Source organism: Armigeres subalbatus, chromosome 1 (genome assembly GCF_024139115.2).
Source record: "Armigeres subalbatus isolate Guangzhou_Male chromosome 1, GZ_Asu_2, whole genome shotgun sequence".
Classification (NCBI taxonomy): Eukaryota; Metazoa; Arthropoda; class Insecta; order Diptera; family Culicidae; genus Armigeres; species Armigeres subalbatus.
The window spans coordinates 164,641,880-164,663,729 of NC_085139.1; the positions used below are offsets into that span (position 1 = coordinate 164,641,880).

The 21,850-nt window shown below is 38.9% G+C and overlaps 1 protein-coding gene and 1 pseudogene across 1 annotated transcript in view; both read right to left on the bottom strand.

Moving 5' to 3' along the window:
* LOC134205479 (cystathionine gamma-lyase-like) overlaps window positions 1-21,850 on the bottom strand; it is a 203,593-nt pseudogene that overhangs the window by 96,709 nt on the left and 85,034 nt on the right.
* LOC134205477 (uncharacterized) overlaps window positions 1-21,850 on the bottom strand; it is a 128,451-nt gene that overhangs the window by 55,794 nt on the left and 50,807 nt on the right. Inside the window, exon 2 of the mRNA XM_062680752.1 lies at window positions 14,769-14,874. Within this exon, the coding sequence (XP_062536736.1) occupies window positions 14,769-14,874 (106 nt within the window). The remainder of the gene's footprint in view (window positions 1-14,768; window positions 14,875-21,850) is intronic.

Consider the following 21,850-nt stretch of genomic DNA (forward strand, 5'->3'; position numbering starts at 1 on the left):
TTTTTCTAGAGGCTTGGAAGCCTCCTTTGAAGAGGGTCGGAAGCCTTCTTTCAAAAAGCTCGGAAGCACCCTAACAAGAAGCTCAGAAGCTTCCTTTCAAGTAGCCTTTTTTCAAGAGGATCGGAATCCTCCTTTCAAAAGGCTTGGAAGCCTCCTTTATAGAAGATTGGAAGCCTCTTTTCTAGAGGCCTGGAAGCCTCCTTTCAAGAGGCTCGGAAGCCTTCTTTCAAAAAGCTCGGAAGCACCCTAACAAGAAGTTCAGAAGTTTCCTTTCAAGTAGCTCGGAAGCCTTTTTCAATAGGCTCGGAAGCTTTTCAAAAGGCTCGGAAGCCTCCTTTCTAGAGGGTTGGAAACCTCTTTTCAAGAGGAGTTGGAAGCCATTTTTCTAGAGATTCAGAAGTCTCTTTTCAAAAGGCTCGAAAATGTCCTTTAAAGAGGCTCGGAAGCCTCCTTTCAAGAAGATCAAATTCTTTTTTGAAGAAGACAAAGAAGCTTCCTTTCAAGAGGCTCTATAGCCTCCATTCAAGAGGCTCGGAAGGTTCCTTTCACGATGCGCGGAAGCAAACTTTCAAGAAGCTCGGAAGCCTCCAAAGGTCATCCACGTCTTATAGGAAACTTGATGTATAAATTTAATTTGAATTGCAGAGTATCACAGAATAACAAAGATTTCAGACAACATTTTGGAGAGTCATATATTGCTTTATTTCCATGTCCGTTTTCCGTATTATGTATCTATGTTTATTTTCATTTACAGCGATAAACAATAGGGGGTACCTCAATGAATGGTAAAATTCGAAGGGGTACCTATCATGAAAAATGTTGAGAACCGCTGTACTAGATCATCCAAACCGTCCTTGAGTTCAGAACTTGCGATCTACAGTCACAACTCTAGCTTTTTTCGTCGCTTCAAGCATGGATATGTATTCAGATATATCCATAATATAAGGTACCCCGGGGCAAGTGAAAATACGGGGTAAGTGGGTACTATGGCTGCCGATGAATCGATGAACGTTTTTAATGGTAACAATGTTCTAGAAAGATGAAGCAGGACTATCAACGAATGCACCCGACACAAAAATATTTGGAATCAAAACTATTTGAGGCACCATCAGGTATCAGGTATCAGAACGTCGGCTCAGGCGGCACGTTCCCCGCGAATGGGAGATTTTTGCCTCGCACTATTATAGCCTATATCATCATTTTACCTGAGGGATAGAAGGGAATAAAGGAAAGGAGAAAGGTGTGATAATAAGGATTTATAGTCCCATAAAGGACGGTTTAAAACGCTCGAGCGTATTTAGAGCCTGAAGCTCAGATGTGATCTCCGGGAGACACAAATTTCCCAAGTGGAATTTAAGCAGAATAATTCTGGAAAGAAGCATAGAGCTTTGAGAGACGAATAACCATATGAAGAGACCAAACTGTCACGAAAACTCACTACATCTTTGGTTGTCCAGACTGACTCTGTTGAAGTATTTTGGCAAACACCTTACCGAATGCATAATTCATCCTGAAATTGTTATTTTTCAGTAGCTTCAGAGAAGTGTCATCAATGCAACAGACGATTAAATAATTATCATCACTAATCGCCTTTGACTTAACAATCCTCCAATACTCCACTGGAGTTGAAGGATTTTGATACCGTAGTCGTCGTAAAATGTCAACGTGCTTCAGGTTTTCCCTCGAATCCCAGGGTATATGCATACAAACTTTGGTTTGATATAATGAGAAAGGTTCAATTCTGAACTGAAACACACCAGCTTTCTCGTTTATTGAGGCGAGTTTTTGTTTAAGCCAGTCACAACTTTCGGCGTTGTCAGGTGCAAACCAAACAGCTCCGAATCTGAGACCCGACCCACCAAAACTCGGAATAAATGAGCCAGCTGGTATTGAAAAAAGGTATGAATTCAAATCCCGAATCAAGGCGTTCTTCAATGCAGTTGAAAAATTACCGGTCACTAGACGAATTTGAATCCGATAACCAGCTGCATTTGGAACCCTCTCAACACCAGAAGTAAGAGAGTTGGCTGCGGCTTCCAAAACGACTGATGAAGTCTGACCACCAACACTTGCAATGGGTACGAGCCCCTGCGGATCATCACACAAACCACTATTTCCACAACTTGCAGATTCAATTTGGTCAGCAATATCCTCTTCGTTGAAAGACGGTGTACCCTTACAATCAGAGATATTCTCAACAGCTTGGTTAAGCACACCTTGCTCAATCACCGGGTTGGAATTGGTAGCCATTATGAAATGGAAAATTTTTCTTCTGAAAAATTACAAGCTTACGAGCGATCTGAATCAGACGAAGTCTCGAGATAAAAGAACGAAAGAACTACTATCGAGTTATATCAGACCTACAAGTAGGTACGGTACAGGCTCTACCACGCATGCAAGTCTGAAGGTATCTACTAGTATTCGAAAAACTAATTTCTACATTCTATTGGATATAGAAATTAGTTTTACAAACTCAACAATTCTCTTCAGGCCTATACTTATAATACTTTTTAGAAGCAATTAGGAAAAAAGTGGTAGGATCAACACATATGCAATTGTACATTGTAATTGTAGACAATATTCAACAGTAGGTTCACTGTTGTGAAATTGGATTGAATATAGTGAACTCAGCCAACTACACAGCAAATAGTTTTGAAAATTCAACGACGTGTAAAATTACAACTTGTCCCATCAAACGAATTAGCATTCGAAATTCAATAAAATTTGATTGAATTTTACAAGCAAGCACCGTTTACATTTATTTCGATTTAAAAGAATAGTGAGATCGATTGAATGTTACGTTTATTTGCATGCTCCAAATATGTGCATGAAAATACATTTAAAATCACAACATATTTTTATCTGTGTACACAACCAAATTAAGAAACCTCAACACTACGAGATTACGTGACGAGTCTCTTCGCATTTGATCCATGTGATTGAGAACCATGAGTTCCCAAAAAAAAGAGAAAGAGAAAGACAAAATTAATTGTTGGATGAAAGTGAAGGAGTGACGATTCTTTTTAAGATACAGTAATACTCTGTTATGAGGTTCACAAAATAATATGAACACAATTTTTTCTCAAAAGCATCAGCAGAAAGGGGTTTTTGCTGATAAACATGCCGGTATAGATCACAGATAAGTTCTCACTTAATAGTTAAATACTCTTTTAGCTTTCGGCATAAGTGTTCGAGGCACACTATGCCGAAGAAACTTTGTATGTTTTAACAAAATACTTTAAAGTCGAATGTCAACACACTGTTACCCAATCAACTGAATACATACAGTTTAATGCCTGGAGCATCGTATAACTGTTTCGGGCACAGTATTATAGCAATTAACACTAATCCATAATTTGAGTATCTTTAATAGAAACACACACTATACAAGTAGATTCAGGCTCTCGCGAGAGTTAAGCACGGTACATCACATCAACGAATGATTAATAACACATTAACAGCAATACATATTGGTACTGAGGAACTATTCCTGTAGAGGTACTACAAACATGTATTGTATAAAACAATACAGGGGCATTGGAAACTTGTTCACAAACTCTATGGCTACAAACGTGAAACCATTAACATTACACTTTTTAATTAAACTTATCACATTTTGGATGCAAACTCAACAAAAAATGGAACACTAGATCACTGACTATAAAATAACACAGAAAGCGACATTTATCACGAATAATTTCGTGAGAAAACGAACTTTAGTTAACCAGCCATGCTGGAGACGTCCACTACCCACAAGCGTTCGTCATACTCGTGGCACCATGCTAATGCTATTGTTTGATCATGACTTAAAACTCCCGAGAAAAGCTATTACTTTTATTTTGATTCAATGGATCTCCAACAGAATAGTCGTTCCTAAATATTTAATTGATGTGAAAAGCGAATAGGTTGAGCAAATTAATAATTGTGTGACATCAAAAATGATTTAAAAATTTTAATTAAAGCCAAAACTTGCAGTTTTCATTTGCCTTTAAGTTTTAACATACATGGGGCAAGTGGGACATATTTGAACAACATTTTCGATAGAACAATTTTAACTGCTTTACGATATTTGTCTAGTGAAAAATAACTTTGCCATTCATATATCATATGGATCTGAATCAGATGTGGTTTGATATCATTGGTTTCGTTGTTAAAAAGTATTTTACAGTTCATTAACAGATGTTTATTTTACATTCTTAAAATTATCTCCCGAATGAAAAAGAGCAATGGTTATAACTATACGATATATTTCCGTTTACAGTGCAAATAACTCATTTATTCTGCAATAGGTCAGCAGGTTTTGTTTCGTGTTTTGTTATTTTTAAACTTTGCATCAGATCTACAGATTTTCAGATACACAAAGTGCTTAACATATAAATTGGCAATTTCGTTCTATTATTAATTTAGAATACTGCGCATTGCCTGAATGAAAACTTTTCTTTTGAAGTATCTTGATTTATGTAATAATTCGTATTCTAAACAGGGAAATATTAATTCGAATGGTGAATAAAGATTTAACTATCCTTTCCACTTTAAAAATTTGGTACAAAATAAGCTAATAGAAAGCAAGACAAGAGACAATTGAACAGTGAGTCGGCTGTTGTCTTGTTTTTATATAACATTATAATCCCTTTCTTGTTGCAAAAACACAAGTCCGACAAACAACCAACCTCCATCCATGATCTGAAAATACCACGACTCAGAAATAATATTAACATTCTAAATTCCTTTAATTAGTTTCATTTGATAGTATAAAGCAGAATAGGTCCCACTTGCCCCGTTTGAAGGGGTAAGTGGGTCCTACAGGTGAATTTATTTCTTTCACTACCAATATTTTTTGTAAATGAATAAATGGCTTCCAACACGTCTACACTTCAACAACGGAAGCATATAATGATGTATACCTGGTTAATGTTCTAAAATACCCTGTTTTCTAAGTATGCGTTAACAATTTCGCTGAACTAGCGTTTTTTAGGCCCCACTTGCCCCGGTGTACCTTATTTGTGAAAATCAGGAGGCATGGTTGGACGGTTTTGGGATATCCTGGGTCATTCAAACTGTCCTTGGAGTCAGAACTTGCGATCTACAACCACCACTCTAACTTTTTTCGTCGTTCCAAGCTTGGATATATGTTGAACCATATCCATAACATAATCATGAAGATCAGGAGACATGGCTAGATGGTTTTGGGACAAACTATCCTTGATCGCAAGTTCTAACTTCAAGGACAGTTTCGATGGTCCAGGATGTCCCAAAACCATCTAGCCATGTCTCCTGATCTTCATGATTATGTTATGGATATGATTGAATACATATCCAAGCTTGGCTTATCCAACCACCACTCTAAGTATGTTTTTTCGTCGCTTAAAGCTTGGATATGTATTCAACTATATCTATAATATATTTGTGAAGATCAGGAGGCATGGTTAGACGGTTTTGGGATATCCTTGGTCATCCAAACTGTCCTTGAGTTAAGAACTTGCGATCTACAGCTACGACACTAGCTTTTCTCGTCACTAGATACTTGGATATGTATTCAAGCATATCCATAACATATTCTAGGAGACCTGGAGATATGGTAAGTTGATTTTTGGGACATCCTGGGTTATCCAAACCTTCCTTGAGTTCAGAACTTGCAATCTACAGTCCCCTCTCTAGCTTTTTTCGTCGCTTCAAGTTTGGATATGTATTCATTCATATCCATAAAATATTCCTGAAGATCAAGGGACATGTTTAGATGGTTTTGGGATATCCTGGGTCATCAAAACTGTAACAACCTAGAAGAGATGTAATGAAAAAGATTTAACACGTATCGAAACTATGAGTAGCGGAAAACGCTACAATCACAACTGTTGATTGCAAGTCCCGAACTCAAGAAAAGTTTGCACAATCTTGAATATTTAAAAACTATCTTACAATGTCTTTTGGTCTTACAGGAGATGTAATGCACACGATATGTATCCAATCGAAGCTTCGAGCAACAGAAGAAGCCTTCAAACCAGCTATAGCCCAGATGATGCATAAAATATAAAAACAATTTTTCTATGTATATTGACCACGCAGGAGCTGTACTGCACATGGTTAAATACATTTGAACCATTTGTTTGAGAAACTGCATATGTTACATTTTTGACCAAAATGTTATTCTAATATTCTGAAACTTCGTCTAAAAATACGTATTCTGGCAAAAACACGAAAAGAATTTTTGATCTAGAGTGTATGGTTTTTTTTCGTTTGTTTGAGAAACTACATACGTGCAATTTGAAGAGGATTATGGAGTACTATTTACAGTTTTCGCAATGGAAGTGCCAGGATGTTGAGTTTTACCGAAAACTATTGATCTGTATCGAAGAAAACGAAAGATTCGTTGTCAATTTGTTCAAAAACAGTTTATTGCTGTTTTCTCGAAATTGTGTAAAAAAGATAAGCGCAGTTTCTCAAACAAATGATTCATTTAGAAACTTTGAGTGACGAAAGAGCTACCTTCGCAACTGTAGATTTCAAGTCTCGCAATCAAGGACAGTTTGGAAGCCACATATAATCTTTAAAAAATCCTACGATATCCGTTTACCGCCCGGGAGGTGTAATAGATATAATTGAATGCACATGAAGTTTTCAGTACCGAAAAAAGATTTTTTTGCAGCTGTAGATCTCAAATCCCGATCTCAAAGACAGTTTGGATTGTCCGGAATATCTCAAAACTATTTTACGATATCCGTTGACCTCCCTGGAAGTGTAATGCATATAAACGAACTCAATGACAGTTTGGATTGCCCAGAATCTCTCAAATCTATCCTACAATATCCTTTGTCCTCCTGGGAAGTGTAATGGATATAATTGAATGCATATTGAAGCATATTCATTACTGAAAAACGATTTTCTTGCAGCTGTAGATTTCAAGCCCTAAACACAAGGAATGTTTGGATGGCCTAGGTTGTCCAAGGATGATAAAAAATAGTTCATTATACATCACAGTAACTCTACGGATACGTTTGAATGAAAATCTTTTTTTGAAACAATACAATCCGCTGCCAATACACCTAAAATTTTCTCGTTCGTAACTTCACCGTGTTCATGACGTTCTAGGTTGTCGCAGGACCTTGATCAACCATGCCTGATATTTTTCCCTGATAGGGGAGTTAATTTCAAGCAATTTTGCTGAAGAGAGTGTACACTTTTATCTATCGTGCGATTTTATACATCCATTTTTCTGTTGGGCCTGGAAGGGTTAAATATGGTCCAGGATGTACAAAACTACAATTGAATGCAATAACTTTTGAAATCATAAAGTTTGATGTGACGTATGATGGGGTTTACTTTTTACCAGTACTCAGTAAATCCATATATGGTCCGGGAAGTACATAACGGCCATAGATTGCCATAACTTATGAAATCAAGAAGTTTGATGTGTCTCATGAGAATATTTCCGTTAAGTTACCCCTTAACAGGTTCCGGCGGAAGGTCCGGAATCCAGAATACAGGCCATATTTTTGATCGATAAAATTTCTAAACAAATTTGGCATAGTTTGTGCGTCGTTTCCATTCAAAATATCTAATATAACCAATTCCAAAGTATGCTTTCTGAAAAATAACCAAAAGCATTTTAACATTAGCATTAGCATTGTTACCGTGTAGTTTGTAGATTGGACACTTGTGATACTCATGTTTTACTTTTGAGATCTTTATCTAGAATGCTAGCAGAAATCAAGAAGGGGAGTGGTCCTTGATTCCAGTCTTAAACAAAAATAACAAAAGCATGAGGATTACTACTCCTGGCCACGCCCATCTTCACCATAACTAGGGAGATGAAGGAAGTGTTGATGTGGTACTTACTTAACGAGAGGCCACCGACTTAGCGACACCCTCATAAATACCACGTAGTTGGATAATGAGGAAGGTATTTGTTGGGTCAGAATTTGCCTGTAGCTGGCAATGTAACCGTGGTAGATCTTACCCCGTAACACACCACGTAAAGGTGTCTACCCAGCGTTATGGGTCTTCTGATAAATGGCCAAAAGCTAACACCAATATCCAATCCGGTTTGACTATTCTACAGAGTACCAAACTCCATACAATATGGGTATTGTCGAAATGGGGTCGAATGAGTAAAATCCCCATTCGTTTTCCTGTATAATATTTTACTGTCTATTTAAAATCTTTTGTTTTTGCTAGAAAACAGCATAATAGTTAAATTTATATATATAGTTTTATATTTGCTTATATTCAGTACTTTTTAACACTTCATGCTAGAATGATAAATGTATGACTGAAAATCTGTAACAATGATCACCGAATCAGCCATTCAGCTGACAATCAACAAATCTTTCAAATTGTCAAACTTCAAACCGTAGTGCAGGTTAGAAAGAGAAGAAATATCCAGAAATTATAAATTACTTCAAGCAAAAGTGTCAAGTTTTTAAAGTGAATGTGTGCGGTTTCATAGGTTTTTTTGAAACACAGTGGTACTATAATCCTATGATTTTTTTTAGTTTCAGTCATAAAATGCTGATTAATATCAGTGTGATTGTGTGCTTCTCATAAATTGACATCATAGAATGTGGTCTTGTGATTCTCAAATTTATGTTGTTATCGGCATGTTTCGATGCTTGCAAATTCCGTATTTATTGTGTAGTAATCGAAGTTTTTAACAAAATACAACAAACAACATGAAACCTCGAATGAGTATGCAAGTTATTATCATTATGACTTTTGAACAAACATATATTTTGCAATAATGCAACATTTTTAGAAAACCTAATTTTTGCTGAAAATACAGCAACAGATTGAACAATAAAAAATCCGGCAACCAGCGAAATTATTTACGAAATTATTTACGAAATTATTTATGCTGAACGTTAAGTAAACTGGTTGTCATATTTTTTTTGTCTTTATTAGCGAGAATCTCAGCCCTGGGCTGGCTCGTCTCGAGCGTTGTCATAATTGTAAAAATCAACTTTACTGGTAATTCAGCGCTTTTCTATGCTAGATTAACAGCACACAAAAAACAGCATAACTTTGCTGGATTTCAGCAAAAAAAACAAATAGGGTGTAGAAACCGGAAATCAATTTTTCGCACCATTTTGGAATTCAAAATGAAATTTTCCGGCTTAGGGGAAATTTTCCATTTTTGCAAGTAGGTGGAAAAAATATTCAAACATTTTTGCGATCTACTACAGATGACACGGGTAACACCCTAGTGGTAAATCAGTTAAGCCAAAAGTGAAAATGTTATACAATATGGGCCCCAGTATGCTGCCTTGGAAGCAACACTTCAAGACTTTGTTGAATGGAGGAAGTGACGGTGCATCGGTGAACAGAATAAATATTAGCGACGATGGACAAGCTGTGGAGTCACCTACACTAGATGAGGTTAAAAAAGCTGTCAAAGAGCTGAAAAACAATAAGGCTGCGGGGAAGGACCAGCTCCCGGCTGAACTTCTCAAACATGGCAGTGAGCAGCTTTATGAAGTTCTGCACCATATTATGTTGAAAATATGGGAAGACGAGGAAATGTCTGTTAGCTGGTTGGACGGCCTCATTTGCCCTCTCTTTAAGAAACTGGAGTGCGCCAATTACCGAGGAATAACCCTCCTTAATTCGGCGTACAAAATTATGTCCCGTATTCTGTTCAACAGATTGAGACCGCTTGAAGAGTCCTTCGTCGGCGAATACCAAGCGGGTTTTCGTAAGGGCCGATCAAAGACGGATCAAATGTTTACCCTGAGACAAATCCTTGATAAGTTCCGGGAGTACAACTTGCAGACTCATCATCTGTTTATTGATTTCAAGGCGGCGTACGACTCAGTGAAACGGAATGAATTATGGCAAATTATGCTTGAACATGGTTTTCCGACGAAACTGATACGGCTGATTCGTATAACGTTGGACGGATCGAAATCAAGTGTAAGGGTTGCGGATGAAATATCGACGTCATTTGTTACCTTAGATGGATTAAAGCAGGGTGATGCACTCTCGAACCTACTGTTCAATATAGCGCTCGAGGGAGCGATTAGGAGAGCTGGTGTGCAAAGAAGCGGTACCATTATCACAAAATCGCATATGCTCCTGGGATTTGCGGACGATATCGATATTATCGGAATTGATCGCCGTGCCGTGGAAGAGGCTTTTGCGCCTTTTAAGAGGGAGACAGCGAGGATTGGACTCACGATCAATACCAGCAAAAGAAGTACATGGTCGCTGGCAATCAACGTGGGTTCATTAGTGGTGGTGGTAGCGAAATAGTGCTGGATGGTGAAAAATTTGAAGTGGTAGAAGAATTTGTGTATCTTGGAACATTAGTGACGTGCGATAATGATGTTACCCGCGAGGTGAAAAGGCGTATTGCAGCTGCAAATAGGGCTTATTAAGGACTTCGTAACCAGCTTAAGTCCCGTAGTCTGCAAACGAAAACAAAACTTGCGCTGTATACTACTCTGATTCTTCCGGTGGCTTTATACGGCCATGAGACATGGACGTTAAAGGAGGCTGATCGGAGAGCTCTCGGAGTGTTTGAGCGTAAGGTACTGCGGACAATACTCGGCGGTAAACGGCGGTCACGAATTGCACCAGGTGTATAAAGGGCTGGATATTATTAAGCTTATACAACACGGCAGACTACGGTGGGCTGGTCACGTTGTTCGTATGCCGGAAGAACGTCAAGCGAAGATAATATTTAGTAGAGAACCCGGAAGAGGCCGCAGGCTTCGTGGAAGGCCGCGTACACAATGGCTCTTTGCAGTTGAAGAGGACCTGAGGGCGATCAATGTTCAGCGCGACTAGAAGCGATTGGCCCAGGATCGAGTTCAGTGGAGAAGGATACTCCATTCGGCGTAGGTTCATAGAAAGCTGTAGCCCATCAAGTAAGTAAGTATTGAAGTTCCCATCTAGAGCCTTTTCCCTTGTTCCATTCTTCTTTTCAATTGTGCTTCCTGATCCTTTTATTTTCACTTCAAAGTTGTACCGAAAGGCTATCATTTCACTACGAAAACGAACTTTTTATAGAAGCCTCGGAGACCCATAGTGTTATATACCAATCGACTCAGCTTGACGAGCTGAGCAAATGTCTGTCTGTCCGTGCGTATGTATGTTTGTATGTGTGTGCACAAAAGCTAAGAAATACATTAGACAACTTTTTATATAGTAATTATCAACCGATTTTCTCGCAACAAATTTCATTGGACAGGGGGAAAAGCCTAGTTGATCACTATTGAATTTGATAACGATCGGCCGTTGCGTTTAAAAGTTATAAAGAAAATGGTACATCGAACCATATTAGCACCATATAAGGTTGGTGTCTTGGATAAATGCGAGGAAAGGCAGTATCACTACTCGGTGAATTAAGTTGAGTTTTTATCAAGTAAATGATAAAAAAGCCAGTGCTCCTTGAGCCGACGTTCTGATACCTGTATCAATTATTGACGGAAAACGGCCTTTCGAAAAATAGTCAAACGGATGATTACGGATGTAGTCCCCGTCTGTAAAAAGCTTGGATCTGAAACACTTTGCTCCGGGAATTTGAGAATACTTACACCAAGGCTAGGGGCAGCAGGGACTATGTCCAAGGGATTGACGATCCCTCCCCAGGCCATCTGCGAGTTGTGGCGCCTGCCTAGGATGTGGTGGGGTTTGACAGTGGGTCCTGTTAAACCTCTATAAAAAGCTGCATGTATCCGCAAGTAGGCTCCGCCAAAGCGACCGTGTGCCGCTCAAAGCGCACAAGCCCAAGTCCTGGTGTTAGGTGGGACGTAAACAACCCTGACACGACGGCCCTCCGACGAGACAGGAGGTTTGCGCAGGCCCAATAAGCCGCCTTTAAAAACAACTATTACGAACGACATAGAAGATAATACGACTCGATACAATCGGCAACGACCTAGGCGACGAATAAAGGATCACGATTGGAAGCTTGAAACATGGAACTGCAAGTCGCTAGGCTTCGCAGGTTGCGACAGGATAATCTACGATGAATTACATCCCCGCAACTTCGATGTCGTAGCGCAGCAGGAAATCTGCTGGACAGGACAGAAAGTGTGGAAAAGCGGGCATCGAGCGGCAACTTTCTACCAAAGCTGTGGCACCACCAACGACCTGGGAACCGGCTTCATAGTGCTGGGAAAGATGCGCCAACGCGTGATTGGGTGGCAGCCAATCAACGCAAGGATGTGCAAGCTGAGGATAAAAGGCCGTTTCTTCAACTATAGCATCATCAACGTGCACTGCCCACACGAAGGGAGATCCGACGACGAGAAAGAAGCGTTCTATGCGCAGCTGGAACGATGGATGCCCACTGCGAGACGTCAAAATCGTCATCGGTGACATGAACGCTCAGGTAGGAAGGGAGGAAATGTATAGACCGGTCATCGGACCGGATAGTCTGCATACCGTATCGAACGACAACGGCCAACGATGCATAAACATTGCAGCCTCCCGCGGGATGGTAGTCCGAAGCACTTTCTTCCCCCGCAAGAATATCCACTAGGCCACATGGAAATCACCTAATCAAGTAACAGAAAACCAAATCGACCACGTTCTAATCGACGGTAAATTCTTCTCCGACATCACGAACGTACGCACTTACCGCAGTGCGAATATTGAATCCGACCACTACCTCGTCGCAGTATGTCTGCGCTCAAAACTCTCGACGGTGATCAACACGCGTCGGAGTCGTCCGCCGCGGCTTAACATTGGGCGGCTACAAGACGGTAAACTAGCCCAAGACTACGCGCAGCAGCTGGAAGTGGCACTCCCAACGGAAGAGCAGCTAGGCGCAGCATCTCTTGAAGATGGCTGGAGAGATATTCGATCCGCCATTGGAAGCACCGCAACTGCTGCACTAGGCACGGTGGCTCCGGATCAGAGAAACGACTGGTATGACGGCGAATGTGAGCAGTTAGTAGGAGAGAAGAATACAGCATGGGCGAGATTGCTGCAACACCGCACGAGGGCGAACGAGGCACGATACAAACGGGCGCGGAACAGACAAAACTCGATTTTCCGGAGGAAAAAGCGCCAGCAGGAAGATCGAGACCGTGAAGAGACGGAGGAACTGTACCGCGCTAATAACGCACGAAAGTTCTATGAGAAGTTGAACCGTTCACGTGCCACAGCCCGATATGTGTAAGGACATAAACGGGAACCTTCTTACGAACGAGCGTGAGGTGATCCAAAGGTGGCGGCAGCACTACGAAGAGCACCTGAATGGCGATATGGCAGACAACGGTGGCGGTATGGTAATGAACCTAGGAGCACGCGCGACTTCCGGCTCCGAATCTCCAGGAAATCCAGGAGGAAATCGGCCGGCTGAAAAACAACAAAGCCCCTGGAGTTGACCAACTACCAGGAGAGCTGTTTATACACGGTGGTGAGGCACTGGCTAGAGCGCTGCACTGGGTGAAATCCAAGGTTTGGGAGGATGAGGTTCTGCCGCAGGAGTGGATGGAAGGTGTCGTGTGTCCCATCTACAAAAAGGGCGATAAGCTGGATTGTAGCAACTACCGCGCAATCACATTGCTGAACGCCGCCTAGAAGGTACTCTCCCAAATTTTATGCCTTCGACTAACACCAATTGCAAGAGAGTTCCTGGGGCAGTACCAGGCGGGATTTATGGGTGAACGCTCTACCACAGACCAGGTGTTCGCCATACGTCAGGTATTGCAGAAATGCCGCGAATACAACGTGCCCACACATCATCTATTTATCGACTTCAAAGCCGCATATGATACAATCGATCGGGACCAGCTATGACAGCTAATGCACGAAAACGGATTTCCGGATAAACTGATACGGTTGATCAAGGCGACGATGGATCGGGTGATGTGCGTAGTTCGAGTTTCAGGGGCATTCTCGAGTCCCTTCGAAACGCGTATAGGGTTACGGCAAGGTGATGGTCTTTCGTGTCTGCTATTCAACATCGCTTTGGAGGGAGTAATACGAAGGGCAGGGATTGACACGAGTGGTACGATTTTCACGAAGTCCGTCCAGTTATTTGGTTTCCCCGACGACATTAATATCATGGCACGTAACTTTGAGAGGATGGAGGAAGCCTACATCAGACTGAAAAGGAAGAGGCTCAAGAGAGGACAACGTAAGCCACCCACAACGAGTTTGTATTAGTGGCGACGAAATCGAGGTGGATGAAGAATTCGTGTGCTTGAGCCCTCTGGTGACCTTCGATAACGATATCAGCAGAGAAATTCGGAGACGCATCATGGCAGGAAATCGTACGTTTTTTTTGGCTCCGCAAAACGCTCCAATTGAATAGAGTTCACCGCTGTACCAAACTGACTATCTACAAAACGCTTATTAGGCCGGTAGTTCTCTACGGACACGAGGCCTGGACGAAGCTTGTAGAGGACCAACGCGCACTGGTTCTCGACGACGATCAGACTTTGTGAACATACACTCGATGAGTTTAAGCTTTGAGCACTGTCGCTTTGGTAGGGCCTACTTGCGGATACATGTAGCTTTTTATATAAGTCTAACAGAGCCCACTGTCAAACCCCACCACATCCTAGGCAAGCCCTACAACTCGCTGTGGCCCGGGGAGGGATCATCAAGCCCTTGGGCATAGTTCCTGCTCCCTATCAAGCTTTGACTATTTTCGGAAATTAGTTGATTTTTTACCGCTACGCCGGAAATTGAATTCTTGTTATGAATATGATTCGTTACCCTGTTCATAAAATCAACCAACAAACTGTATGTCATCCAGCTCAAAAAAAAAAAAAAAATACTACACTCACCCGTCCCACTCATGTAGACGTGTTACTCACCTGTTTCTGGTAAGTGTGCTTCTCCACTCAGCAATAGATTTTTGGGCTGCCTCATAATGCTTTCGTTCCTCCAACAGATCGTTGATAAATTCGTTTTGATAGAGAGCTGAAAATGAAAAAGTAATAAGAGAAATGTTTATTAGATCATGTGAGCATCGAGCGCGCATAAAATTTACTACAAGGATTGTTTGCATAAATAGAAGGTGCTCCACTCGGAACGATGCGAAGGTAAACCCCATACACGGTTGATGACCCAATTAACAGAATATTGGACCATACATGTATCAATTTCCTAACATGCATCTAACTCAATGCTGCATCTAATAGCACAACTGTACGTACAGCCTCGATTTTCTTTGTAGCAAATTGTAGATGGTGGGCGCATAGGAACTATTACAAGTCGAATGTGGATTACAGATATGGGGTAACAGGTTTTGTCAGTAGCAAATAAATAGCTTTATATCACGTTCAAGGTATGGCTAACATGTATCAATTTGGATAATAGAGCGTAGAGTTTGCGCAATATCTTGAAAGATTGAGCTGGAACAAAGATGGTATCCTTGGAAACGTCATAAATTACGGTGTTTTTAAGGGGCAAGGACAAAGGAATGTAATGATTAAAAAATCTCTTTTATTTGAAAACGTCTATTTGATATAACTGATGGAACAAAAATTATGGGTACGACAATCCCCAATTCAAATTTTGACAACGTAACAAGAAAATTACCCAATTCAGCAGTTTCTCTAAACTATATGAATTTTTTAGTCGAATCCCAATTACTGTGATCAAAATTAGGCTAATGTATAGTATCAAAATTGTTCCTCCTTTGTCTGTAATCATATGTACACATAATTCATTTTAATTTGACAAGTCAAGCTGAAAATTAGGAATTCATTTTTGGAGAGTGATACTATTCTAGGCTTATTGATGATCAAATGGATTGTTACTACAGTCGACTCTCCACATCTCGATGTTCTATATCTCGATATCTTTCCCTATGTCGATGGTTTCCTCGGTCCCTGCAATATACATACATTTGGACATTCTACATCTCGATAACTTCACTATCTCGATATCTCTTTATCTCGATGTGTTCTGATCATATTTTGTTCTGGATTCACTCTCCTTATGTCGATATGATCAAATTTTTAGGCTACTGGACCATCTTTGGACAATCACAAACACATCGTTTTGTTGCCGTTTTTCATAGCTGCGAGCTTTTTTGGATCTAGTACCCATTTCAACTTTCCTTCCATTCCTTGATCTCTCCATATCTCGATGGTCCCTTTAATATCGACTGTACAATATTTTAGGAAACACATTTTCCGTAACTATAATAACTATAATGAAATTTAAAATAATGGTTTGTATCCTTTCATAAACGAAACATTCAGGCGGTCATGTTTCAACCTTAAACTCAACAGGTAAACTGATAGAACTGTATTAAACATCAACACGTAATCAGCGTTGCGAAGTGTGCCTCTTGGAACTTTTTATGTTGACGAAATAATCTTATACATAATCTCTATCTACCTTTAGTATAGTCACCAGACTTCCTATACACGTCATCTCCCATAAAAACTCCATCTCCACTGCATGGAAGATGGAGCACAAGAAAATGGTTTACGCTACGTTGATAAAATTACGTCATCAACGGTTTGGAGTCTCTGCATAACTTTACTCCACTACTCACCGATGGGTTTGCTATTTTTCATTAACAACTCCATCAGTCTGCCAGAGCCATGTCACAGTGCCCCACGCATGGTTGACTATGGTAACCGGTAATCAGCTGCTGACGGCGGCGTGGCAGCAGGAAAGATTGTCATTGCAAATAATTATAATGACTGAAATTAGTTGCAATTAGTTTATAACCGTAGCGCATCGTTAATCTGGCTGATGTTATGCTGTGTGGACGTAACTAATGCTTTCAGATAAGTACATGAAGATAGTCATGTTCTTGAAGTGTGTCATTTAAGTATTAGTCAGCAGCAGGCAGTTAACAAGAGGATGGACTACTCTTTGTTGTATTTTTCTATTTAGGTGGTCCTATAATGTATGTGCAAACTTATATCCAGCATCGTCTGATAGAACAGATAAAAATAGTTTGGTTGGTATGACGCGGCATTAGATAGCTGCTTACTGATTTTGGATATGAACGAGAGAATCATTCTGATTAGGTAATTCGTCTAGCTACTCCTAGACATGATGAACTATTCCTGCTTTTAAACATTACATGTAGGGGAAGGTGGGGAGACTTGATCCCAGGGGAGCCTTAAGTAGTAGGGGAAACTGGACACACATGATCCCCCCCCTGTTTTCTCGAAAACTAATCACATTTTTATACCAGTGATATGTGCAAACGGATCCGTTAGATAGATTATTGAATCTGAGTAACATTTGATATTAGTTACTTTATGTATATGGGTTTTAGAAAGGTTTTATTATTTGAGCATTCTCAATCCTTTTTTTCTTCAAAAGAGAAAAGTTTAATAACTTTGAATATGTCCAACCAAAACGTACTAAATTTTTACTGGACAAAGTTTTATTATTGTAGAATTGAATAAATTAATTCAATTAACTATTGCTCATTTTCCATTGAATACAAAAAACAAAACATGATAAATACTCAACATGGACACACTTGATCCCCCCATTTTTCAAAAATTTGAAAAACCGAAAGCAAAAGGCTCATAAACTTTATAAACAATACACAAGTCAAGAAAATTTAGAAAACTATTTGAATATTTGCGATCAACTTAGTTTAGCCATGTCTTCGGCTCTTACGGAGTATAATGCTAAAACCGAAAATGAAATCAAATCATGTCCAAAAAACTTTTTCAAGTATGCCAAAACCAAGCTAAAATCCAGCAATTTTCCATCGAAAATGACTTTAGATGAAAAATTAGGAGATAATGCTGATGAAATTTGTACTCTTTTTGCAACCTTTTTTCAAGAGACATATACCGAATTTTCCGAAAGTGATCGTGATTATGAATATTTTTCACATTTTCCTGACTATTTAAGCAGTGTTGGTGTAAACCAAATTAATGCAACGGAGATTTTGGCAGCTCTACAGAATTTTTCCAAAATAATCGATCAGTTAAAAGCAGCGTTGAATCATGAGGGATATATCTTTTGTTGGAACTGATAAAACCCTCCCGAATTGCTTTATTTTTGGAGTTATTCGCAAAATTGGCCAAATTAGGAACATGGCCAAAACCGGTACAGTTCCCCTATTAGAAATTAACGTGGAGTGGCCATTATTTCATGTATTCCTAAACTTTTTGAATCAATCATCAATAGAAGGATGTTCAACCAAATAAAACATATAATAACAGATGCACAACACGGGTTCTTTAAAGGACGTTCGACTACTACCAATCTTTTAGAATTTGTAAATTACTCATTGAATGCTATGGACAAAGGTAGTCATGTTGAGGCGCTTTACACAGACTTTAGCAAAGCATTTGATAGACTCGATATTCCTATGATGATTTTCAAGCTTGAGAAATTGGGAATTGAGATGAGACTCCTTAAATGGATTAAATCGTATTTAACTTGTGCCAACAAATAGTACGATTTGAAGGGAAACAGTCGCTTCCAGTCAATGTAACATCTGGAGTTCCCCAAGGCTCGCATATAGGACCTCTTCTATTCATATTGTTTGTAAACGATATATCACTCATTCTTAAGCATCTTAAAATCCTTATTTATGCGGACGATATGAAACTATTTATGGTAATCAAAAATACTATTGACAATGCACAGTGGGCCACGTCGTGGAATTAGGAGGAAAAAAATATTTTCACCATAATGATTATTTTTTAGGATCAAAGTGTCTTCGACAAAGTCAAAGCTTATTATTTAAGCTTTATTTTGAAGTTTGTTGCAATAGGGTGGCCCCACTACATTTCGAGATAAAATTTTTAACTTCTACATTTCTAATTTTAGCATTGTACGATGTTCTAGAAAGTTATTCCTTATTCAATTTTGAGGCACTTTGCTGAAGAAACCATTTTTGTACGTCATTTGTATCATTTGTTATGATAATTTTAAATAATTATGTTAGGGTGACCCTATAAAATCAATATTTTAATTGTAACTTTTTAGTTTTAATTTTTATCGAATTGACGTCTTCTACAAAGTTTTAGAGCATAAAAAAATGCACGTTTTGATTACATAACCAAGTAAATTCATTGGTGGATTGCAGAGATATCACTGTTTTTCTTGAAAAAATCCGTTGTTTTCAAATGCTTGTATTTTGGAAAAAGGGGATCCATTTCTCCCTGGGTTGGACAGAGGAAAGGGCTAGGATTGCTCTGCATATTTTGGTATTAGAGAATTTGAGGAATTTGAGTTTTTCTATCATTTAAAAAAATGGCTTTATATACGAGGAAATCAAAATCATCAGTTCTAGAAGTGTTATAAAACCGAAAATTCCGCCCAATTCGTCAAAAACAAAATGTTTATAGTAATCATAACCTCCTTATATTTCCAGCGCATCTTCACTCAATATACCGATTGGTAGGATAACATATTCAATAATATCAACGCTTATCAACGTGACAACTTCACTGAACAGACCGTAATCGTAGGTTGTTTACATCACTCGTTCAATCGATTTTACTTTTAAATCGCTAGGGTGATACGGAAGATTAGGTTTTTCGAGCGTATTTTTTATTTAATTTTATCTAGATATATTTTAGGGTTCAAAAATTCTATTTTCTCCACACCGATCACTCAATTCTGTCCCATGTTCTGAGTGTCCTCCGCGAATTGATTTAGCACGAGCCGTTTAAATTAGCTTGGGAATTAGTATGGGCAAAGTGAAGGAGCCCTAAAGAATTATCACTTGGATAATCGTTCGAATATTTAGTAATCGATTTTAATTTATGTTGTAGTTCTTTGGAGCTTATCGCGAAACTACTTCACAGGCAACATTGCTGCTCCTGGCGCGCGAAGATAGCACTGACAAAATCAGGCTACTATGTTGTACTGCACGTATCAGTGATGCGCTTCGAGAAGTTCAATAATCATAACCAAAGATCCGCAAGCTGGATTAAAACCGATAACTAATTATTGGAACGATCGCATCAACATGCGATTTTGGCCATGTGGGTTCTTTTTTCGCCAGCGCTGTATGTGGAAGCGCCATAATCAGTAGGATGGAAAATCCACTTCCCCATACTAATTCCCATGCAACTTCGAAACGGCTCTTGCTAAATCAGTTGTTATCCAATCTCAAATTCGCGGAGGACACTCAGAACATGGGACAGAATTGAGTGATCGGTGTGAAGAAAAATAGAATTTTTGAACCACCCTAATAATAGATAAAAGTAGAATAAAAAAACTACGCTCGAAAAACCTAATTTTCCATACCACCCCAACGATTTTAAAGTAAAATCGATTGAACAAATGATGGAAACAACCTACGATCTGTTCAGTGAACTTGTCACGTTGATAAGCGTTGATATTATTGAACATGTTATTCTACCAATCGGTATATTGAGTGAAGATGCGCTGGAAATATATAAGGAAGTTATGATTACTATAAACATTTTGTTTTTGACGACGCCTATTTCGGTTTTATAACACTTCTAGAACTGATGATTTTGATGTCCTCGTACATAAGGCCTTTTTTTTAAATGATGGAAAAACCTCAAATTCCCTCAAATTCACCAATACCAAAATATGCAGAGCAATCCTTAGCCCTTCCTCTGTCTAACCCAGGGAAAAATGGATCCCCCTCTTTCCTCCATTCAAAAATACATGCATTTGAAAACAACGGATGTTTTCAAGAAAAACAGTGATATCTCTGCAATCCACCAATGAACTTACTTGGTTATGTAACCAAAACGTGCATTTTTTATGCTCCAAAACTTTGTAGAAGACCTCAATTCGATAAAAATTAAAACTAAAAAGTAACAATCAAAATATTAATTTTTTAGGGTCACCCTAACATAATTATTTAAAATTATCATAACAAATGAAACAAACGACGTACAAAAATGGTTTCTTCAGCAAAGTGCCTCAAAATTAAATAAGGAACAACTTTCTAGAACATCGTACAATGCTAGAATTAGAAATATAGAAGTTAAAAATTTTATCTCGAAATGTAGTGGGGCCACCCTATTGCAACAAACTTCAAAATAAAGCTTAAATAATAAGCTTTGACTTTGTTGAAGACACTTTGATCCTAAAATATTATCATTATGTTGAAAATAATTTTTTCCTCCTAATTTTACGACGTGGCCCAATGTGCAATGACATCTACTTGAACGAAATACGCATATTTGATAACTGGTGTAACAAAAGCTTACTACAACTTAATGTCAAGAAGTGTAATTTGATCACTTTCAGTAGAAAACGGAGCACACCATCGCTAACTGTAACTCTAGGAAATCAACCAGTAAAAAATGTGAAAGGGTTAGAGATTTGGGTGTAATCTTAGATTCTAAGCTAACCTTTACTGACCACTACAACACCATTATCCACAGAGCCACAAATATGCTCAGTTTTATTAAAAGATTTAGTTATAACTTTCAAGATCCTTATACAATTAAAACTTTGTACGTTGCGTATGTCAGATCAATTATAGAATATTGTAGTATTGTATGGTCTCCGTATATGAAATCACATGATGATCGAATAGAATCAATTCAAAAGCAATTCCTTTTATATGCCTTACGCAAATTAGGGTGGACAACATTCCCACTTCCGTCGTACGAGGCGCGATGTATGCTTATAGATATCCAGTCATTGAAAAAGCGTCGTGAGTTTGCCATGATCTCATTTGTGAATGATATTGTTTCGCACCGCATTGATTCCACCAAACTATTGTCTTGTTTAAATTTTTACACTCCTACTCGGCAATTGAGAAATCGAAACTTGTTTGCCACCTGTCATCATCGAACAAATTATGCAAAATTTAGTCCAATGAATCAAATGATGTCTGTTTACAATCAGTATTGTGAAGCAATTGATTTAGCCATGCCTCGTATGAGCCTAAGAAAATATTTTAGTAACATTAGTTACAATAGAACATAGTTATAAGTTTTTTAATGTAGTCTACATTATGTTT